We start from the raw sequence: 8,708 nt of genomic DNA, 5'->3' as shown, positions 1-8,708 counted from the left end.
TAAATCAGAGTGACATGACCGACCAAGACAAGGTAAAAATTCGATATCCTTCTTGTTTTACTCTAAAATTTCTTATCTTCTACATTGGTTTAACATTTGTTTTTTTTTTTCATGCAAGTTCGACAAGGCCAAGGTTATGTACCCAGCGCTAGAGAAATGCTCCTTCCAATTTGAGCATTGTTGGCACCTGTTGAAGGACCAACCTAAGTGGATTTGGCGCGCCACAAAGGAGGATCCAAAATGAAGGAAGACGATGTCCCCATCCCCGACCCCAACTCGATGTTCTGGCGCTACAATTGATTCAGCTTTTGATATGGAGGCGGATGAAGTCATGGAGAATGAAGTTATCGAGTTGGACCGACCAATTGGGAGGAAAGCTGAGAAAGGAAAATGAAAGGCCCAAAGCAAGCAAGCAGAGGAAAATTTCCAACTCAGGAAGATGAAGTATACTCTTTTGGACGAGTCACGCGCTCAGGAGAAAGAGTTTTATCGAATGAAGGCCGAGAAGATGGAGTATGACAAGGAAAAAGAGGAAAAAAAATTACGCCTTGAGGATGAACGACTGAGGTTGGAGGCCGAGAAGATGGTAATTGAGAGGGAAAAGGAGCTCGCCAAAATTCGTCAAGAGGACGAAAGGTTAAGGTTGGAGGCGCAGAAAGTGGAGCTAGCCACGAAAGAAAGTGATCAGCGCATTATGATGATGGACGTGAGTGGCATGCCTGAAATGCAGCAGTTATACTTCCAGCAACTCCAGAGGGAAATCATGGCGAGACGCAGTACTTCTCAAGATTGAACTTCTTGTTTTTTAATATTACCAAATTCAGTTGGCCATCTTATTTTTTGTTCTGAACAATGATAAATGTATAAAAAGCATGTGATTATATTTTTTAACAATTTTAGTATTGTAGCCTCAATATGCTTGTGCAAGTAATATGTTATAATAATTTTTATTTTTATTAAAAATAACATTTTCATCATCATATAGATTGCAAAGCTTATACTCAAGGAAAGGCATTACTAAAAGGGTTTTACCATTAACATAGTTACCAATGACACGAAGGAAATACAAATGCAAAGCAAATCAATTCAAATATAAAACCCAATAACACGAAGGAAATACAAACTCAAAGCAAATTAAGTTAAACATAAATCTTAAATAACATGAAGGAAATACAAATGCATGCCATATCAACTCAAACAAGAAGATCTAATAACACGAAGGAAAAGAGGTCATAGTTTGAATGCACTTATGCTAATGTTGGGAATATAATAACCATTGATGTTCAATTAGATCTTCTTGGAGCTGATGATGTGCTGAGCTATCTCTAATATGATGATGACGCTGGATGAAGTCCGTAAGCTCAATTGTATGATTGCGTGACAATTCTGGAAGATGATCATCAAGTTGATCATACTCAATGTTCAGACTCTCACTATCATCACGTTCATCTTCAATGATCATATTATGTAAAATAACACATGCTTTCATAATATTTGTTAGGTCCTTCACTTTGAACATTCGGGAAGGTCCACGAATGATAGCAAATCGTTGTTGAAGTACCCCGAATGCACGCTCGACATCTTTTCTTGCGGATTCTTGTGCTTTCACAAAATTTTTCTTCTTGTTCCCTCGTGGTGATGGAATCGTCTTCACAAAAGTTCGCCACTTGGGATAAATACCATCCGCAAGGTAATACCCCATAGTGTAGTCGTTGCCATTGATAGTGTAATTGACAGCAGGAGCACGCCCTTGAGCAAGTTCCGTAAAAATAAAAGATCTTTCTAACACATTAATGTCGTTATGTGAACCGGGCATACCAAAAAATGCATGCCATATCCAAAGATCATATGAAGCAACTGCTTCTAAAATAATAGTTGGTTCATGGATGTGGCCAGAGTACATAACTTTCCACGCTGCGGGACAATTTTTCCACTTCCAATGCATGCAATCAATGCTTCTGAGCATTCCTGGGAATCCTCGTTGTTCACCAACCAACAGCAATCGGGCTATATCATTAGCATTTGGAGAAAGCAAATATTCATCTGAAAAAACATTTACTATTGTCTCAGAGAATCTTTTTAGGCTCTCCATTGCGGTGCTTTCACCGATACGTATGTATTCATCCATAAAATCTCTAGTAACCCCATACGCCAGTATTCTAAGTGCTGCGGTTATTTTTTGCATAGAAGAGAAACCGAGTCTTCCGGCATTATCTCTTCTCTGGACGAAATACGGCTCGTAAGACTCTACCTTATTTAGAATACGAAGAAATAAGGGATGGCTCATCCGAAATCTCCTTCGAAATAGATTCGAGGGATATACTGGATTTTCTGCGAAATAATCACGAAATAGGCGCTCGTGCCCCTGGGCATGATCACGCCGAATAAACTTACGTGGGTGCCTATTGTCACGCTGCCTCGATGACTGTCCATCGACCTCCTCAGTATGAACATCGCTATCATCTTCAGAGGATACGTATGTCAATAATTTGCGAAAGAAGGTACGAGCCATTTGATGAAGGGAGTGGGAGATGAAAGGATAGAATAGAATCTCTGCTCTATAAATGAAATGAGACTTGAGTTTGTGAGAATGTGAATGTTAGCAATATGCTAATTTATAGAGGAAAAAGTTAACGTTACACTACAAACAAAAAATGTTACCGTTTGAGAGAAGACAAAAAAAGTTACCGTTAGAGAAAAGACAAAAAATATTACCGTTGGAAATATGACAAAAAATGTTACCGTTGTAAAAAGAACAAAAAATATGACCGTTGGAGAAAGGACAGGTAATATTACCGTTACAACCAATTTAAAAAAATAAAACATCAATACGTGACTACGGATCCTCATTAATCTTTAATTGATAAAGAGTACTCTTCTAAATAAAATTTCCATCACGTTAGAAAATGGATTAATTTATTAATAAAATTTACTATTTTTATAATACGATTAATGATTTAAAAAAATACTGTATTGGGTAGTCAAAATCATATAAATATTTAGTAGAAAGTGATATTTGAAAAAAAGATAATAAGACAAAAGAGTTAGTAGTTAAGATTGTAAATGGAAGAGAGAGAATAAAGTAATAAAAAAAGAATAGAGAAATATTATTTAATATAATAGAGATAGGGATGGGGAATGGAATGTAGGAGGTTTTTAGAAGATGAATAAAATTTAGGGATAAATTTGAGGAAATGTGATTTTGAGTTAAATTATAGGGATGGGGATGGGAAACGGGATGGGGATGCTCGCTTACTGGCCTCTTTTCCCTCAATATTCATGTCTTGTTTGTGCCTCTTCATTGTTGTTCGTTTTCTTCATTTCTTTCTGCCAAGGCGCTACCTCACATCAGAAATACCATGAAAACAACCCAACCACCCCCATCCCAACCGCCCAGCAACTACCTCTATTTGGCTATGCCAAAAACAGAGCAACCCACCACAATTCCACCTTAAACCTCAACTCCTTGTGTCAAGCGAACCTACCGCAAGCTACCCAGTCCAACTGTAAATCAATGAGAATTGCAACCTCTCCTCAACCATCGTGTATCCTGATAGTTGCACTGAATGGTTGCTCCATCAACAACCTCCATGCTCGGGTATATGCGTGTCCCTTTGTCCTTCTGACATATAATGCCGTCACCACGTTCAGCACAGGTCTAGTGGCACCTCCGCTCGCTTCCACCGTTTTTGTTGCCCTCAATGTCTCCCTCCATCTCGAAGCTTCAACCTCGGCTCAGCCACCCACTGCCCCGACTTCTCATCATTGCGCCGTAAGTCTCACGGTTTTTCTCACTCTCTGTTTCTCTCTCTAGCTCATCACTTTCTCTCCCTCACAGGGATTGGACATCACCTGCTTTCGTGCTCTTTGCCAAACCACTCAGTTCCACCCACCTCTACACCCTCTTCTCGGTGAGTCTAGAAATTCTTGGTCACACGGCTTGCTTTTCTGAGTGCTCATTTTTGTGTCTTGACCTTTCATAAGTTCCAGATGTACGTAGGTTACCATGTGTGGTGTTTTATTTTAAAGTCGGCTAGGTGCTTGCAAAAACTTGCTTTAATGCTTTAAGGTGTATTGGAGTTGTGTTTTAAAATTAGTTTGTGCAAATCAAGCAGATTGAGTTTATTTAGTCCAATAGCCAACGTATAACCAGATTGAATTTATTTAGTCAATAACGTGGAGGATTTGCAAAATCTTGGCATTCTATATTTGCAAATTCTTTGGCTGTTTGCCACCAAAATCTTGGCGTTCTAGAGCCGAAGGTTGAATTTAATGATTTTTCTGTCTTGTTAAAATTATTGACTTTGTATGCTTATGAGGCTCTTGGGTTATGCAGTGAAGATAGTGGCAGTGAGTAAGGTGCTCAAATTACTTACGCTAATCAGTCGGTGAAGTTGCCCATGGTGACAAAACCAATGGATTGAGGAAGCTTGGTTTGGTTTACATTTCTTTGTTTCCTTATGTTGTTTCTGGATTGTGTTGCATGACCTAGGCCATTGCTGTAGCATGCTCTGTTTTTTGGGATTTTGATCAGTAGGATATATACACATGCAGAGCATTTTATTCTTCCCCGTTAATGTTTGAATCTGGACTTTTATCTTTCAGCTACTAGATTAGAAGCTCTCCAACTTGAGGATCATATGATATTGAATATTATCCAAAGAAACATTTTGCAAAGCATCTTAAAACAATTAATTTTGTAGTTGATTAATTTTGCAATGCTTGATTTTGTATGGTTCAACAAGATTTCATGTGTATGGGTGTTTTTTTTTTTGGGGGGGGGGGGGGGGGGGGGGGGTCAAGAAGACTAATAAGATTAATTAATTGGAATTACCTATATGATTTAAGTAAAAATTTCATTTACAAATGAGATCCAAGCTTTCTTAGATTTATGAGGCATGGTTCACTCACATGAGAGGTTTCCACAATGTGGTTCATAATTATTACCTTATATTGTATGACGTTTACAAGTTTTGAGAATGATACATGTTATAACCTTGACTACGTTCTAAGAAAATGTACCATCCATTTAAATATATAACCTGCTATGCTTTATTCCTTTAACATATATTACTCTCTCTATTAATTTAGTTCAACTTTTTTTATCTTTTCTAGGCTCAACGATTGCATGACAATTTCAAAGAATTATTGGATAAATATAAAGAACTACCCATAAAAGAAATGGTCCTAAAACTAATGACAAACACAATGTGAAGAAGAATTATCCATGAAAAATTTTCATGTGCTTTGATTTGTAATTTTTTTATTATATGAATAGTAATCAATTATATCATATTTATTATTAATTGATATATTGTATTTTATTTATTGTGGGATATCATATTTATTGTTGCGTTCTAAATGTCGTTAATTAATACCATGCGCCGGTAATGTATTCGTAGCGGCATTTATATTAATGTTGTTAATATAAAAAAATGTGTTGGCAACGAATTAATGGTTACATTTATAATAAGAATCATTCCAGAAAAAACAAATTGTGGTGTTTAGATAAACACCGTTAATAAATTCAATGTGCCGTCGATGTACTATTAGTGATATTTAAATAAATGTCACTAATTTATATGATGCGCTGGCAACATAATGCGGTGAAACGATGTTATTTTAAAAATTGGCATCGTTTAGATAAATGCTGTTAATAAATTAGCCAAAGTACTATTAGTGGTATTTAAATAAATGTTATCAAATTATATGATGAGCTAGCAACGTACTAGTGGCGGCGTTTAGATAATCGCTGTTAACTTAAGTCATTGATGGTGTTTAGATAAACACCATTAAATTATTTAATATGCCGTTGCCACCATATTATTAGTGGGATTTAAATAAATGTCACAAATTTATATGATGTGTTGGCAAATTACTAATAGCGGCATTTATCGTAACGCCGCTATTTTAAAAATTGGTGAAAGTTAGATAAATGTCATTAATAAATTCAATGTGGCTCCGCCAGCCTACTATTAGTGGCATTTACAATGTTGTTAATGTAGTTATTGTGGCGGCATTTCATGCCGTTAAATTGTATACAACGTCGTTAATGAGATTTATAAATATCTTCGTTTGCGAAAACGCCAGTACATAGAAATAGCGACCCTCCATTATCGGAGAATAGTTATGCTGGTAGAAAATCGACACGAATTAATTAGCAGTGTTTTTTTAGACAGTTGTTGGTGCATAACTAATGCTGACAATTCTGTCTTTTTTTGTAATGACAAGGGGAAATATTCTAGTCGCAAAAGGATTACACAAAAATGATCTCACAAATTGATGTGACTTGATATTATTTGTCAAATTATAAAATATATTTAATGGATCAGATGAAGTCACATTAATTTTTTATATTACTTTCATGTAATTCTTTTGTAAACATAGCAGTACTCACAAGGGAAAATATTCTAGTATGGAGTCTGTGGACCTGGAGCTTAGCCTAATATTTTGGGCTTGAAAGAGATCGGATTGTGACTCCCCTAAGGTTTATACGAGATTCTATAACTTTTGAGTCACCATTATTGGATTTGATCATTTCTTCTTCCTTCTATTGAGGAATAAAGAGGTTTGATGATTTGGGGGGTGGTATATCCATGTCTTTTTACATCCATGTCGTTTACAAGTATTTTTACCTAATATGTCGAATTCCAATCCATATGCATCGAATTGAATTTTGGTTAGCGGAAAGAAGATATTCTTAAATCCCATCCAACCATGTTATGGCACGATTCAGTCCGCAAGATATTCTTAGACCAAGTTAAGGCCTCCTTCCCCTCCTCCTTTTAGGCAGCAGCCACCGAGTATGCAGATGCATCTTTGTAGATTGGATAAATAAGGGTACATACTTTTCTTCTTTTGTGTGTTGGGTATGGTATGATGCCAAAATTATACCCAAAAAAAAAAAAAAAATTGATAATGCGGTATAAAGCCCATTGCTTTTCTACACTTTATTCTTCTTCTCAATTCTTCAGTTCCAAAAGAATTGTTCAGCTACACTTCGAAAAATCTCGTGGAAGAGAACTCTCTACAAACCTATTTGGGTTCCATTTGGAATTTTATACAGTGGAATTTAACATCTAAGTACCAAAATTTTACATTATTAAATTCAAAATCTCTTTATACGTAATATTTATAATATTTTTTAACTCAATAAATCTTTACACATAAGATTTATAATCTTTTTTTAATTTTTTATAAATATATTTAAATTTATTTTAATATTTAAATATATTTAAATTTATTTTATTTAAAAATCATAAAATTTACTATCTTAATTCGTTATTATTTATAAAAAAATTTAACTCACCTCATTTTAACTCAATTTAATATTCAAATAGGAGCTCAAAGCCAACCATCAAATTTTGTTGACTTTGGTGGTTTTTCGAATGATATTTCAAATGTTTTGAGCCTCTTGAAAGCACAAAATTCAAAGGTGTCCATTTTGTGGGTCCTTCTAGGAATCAAAAGATCAAAACAAAGGTTAAATTAGAGGTCGACCACGCAAACGTGTCTGAGAATCAAAAAAGGGAGAAGATTCAGCTAACGGGCTTTATGAGCCACGGAAATACCATTTCCACATTCAATTAATGAAAACGTTGAAAGCCGAAGCACGCCACAGAATTTGACAAAAAACATAAAAGAAGAAACTGCAGGTTTGGTCTACATGTGGCGCGCAGTCAATCCACGTAAAAAGGATCAAACTATTCTCCAAGACCCTTGGTAGGTTGGTACTTGGCACCGCGTTGTGACATTTATTTTTAAGATTTTATTATATATAAATAAAATCACATATTAATCTACATATCAATATTAATTTATTTATATTTAAAAATTAAATTAACACTATTTTAAAAAAAAATTACTTTTTAACCAATCACATCAAATTGATGTACAGATTAATGCACTATTATACTTATAACTATATTTTTTTTATTTTTAATGATCTGTTTGTTCCAAGCTCATCTTAATTTATTTTATTTAATTATTATAATTTTTTAAATTTTAATATAAAATATAATAAATAATTTAATTTTTTTAAATCTTAAAATAATAATAATATTCAATAATAATATTTTATTTAACTTTTAACTTTCATCTCAATTCAAATCAACTTAATATTTAAACTCAACCACTATTTTACAAGTACCCCACATTGCTGGCCCACACATTAAGATATTGTTTGGGTTATAAAGAATTATCATCTCAAATTTAAAATTTTTATCTCATTATTATAATTTTTTTTAATTTTTATATAAAATATAATAAATAATTCAACTTTTTTTCTATTTTTTAAAATTTTAAAATAATAATAATATTAAAATATAATATTTTAATATTTAATCTTAAAATTTAAAATTCTTATCTAAAAAATTCTAGTAACCAAACAAAACCGGGACCACGACTCTCATCCGACGGTGTTGGAACCTCCAACACACAAATCGTATAAGAAACCTAGTCCATATCCGCCGGTCCCATTTCTTATGTCTCTTCATCATAATCCAGACGAGCTAAACCACATGTACCGAACATTTACGTACAAGCGCCGCACACATTAGGCTTCCACAACAAGCTGGTGATTCACTGGTTATTTCGAAAGGAGCGCTAGATAGATAAAATTATAATAAAGATGGCTTGGTCATCGAGCTGACACGTGTGATCCCACACGCTTTGAAAAATCCCACTAAACGACAGACCGACCGAGTCTG

General features: G+C 34.5%; 1 protein-coding gene across 1 annotated transcript; it reads left to right on the top strand.

Moving 5' to 3' along the window:
- The first annotated feature begins 3,233 nt into the window (after positions 1 to 3,233).
- LOC122311551 lies at positions 3,234 to 4,691 on the top strand. Its single transcript, XM_043126142.1, has 3 exons — positions 3,234 to 3,772; positions 3,839 to 3,911; positions 4,337 to 4,691. Exons 1-3 carry the CDS (start codon positions 3,239 to 3,241, stop codon positions 4,390 to 4,392), a joined length of 663 nt encoding a protein of 220 aa, XP_042982076.1. The 5' UTR covers positions 3,234 to 3,238; the 3' UTR covers positions 4,393 to 4,691.
- The last annotated feature ends 4,017 nt before the right edge of the window (positions 4,692 to 8,708 follow it).

The sequence above is a fragment of the Carya illinoinensis genome, chromosome 5, assembly GCF_018687715.1.
Source record: "Carya illinoinensis cultivar Pawnee chromosome 5, C.illinoinensisPawnee_v1, whole genome shotgun sequence".
NCBI lineage: Eukaryota > Viridiplantae > Streptophyta > Magnoliopsida > Fagales > Juglandaceae > Carya > Carya illinoinensis.
The sequence above is the reverse complement of the archived record's forward strand: the minus strand, read 5'-3'. Positions and strand labels throughout refer to the sequence as shown.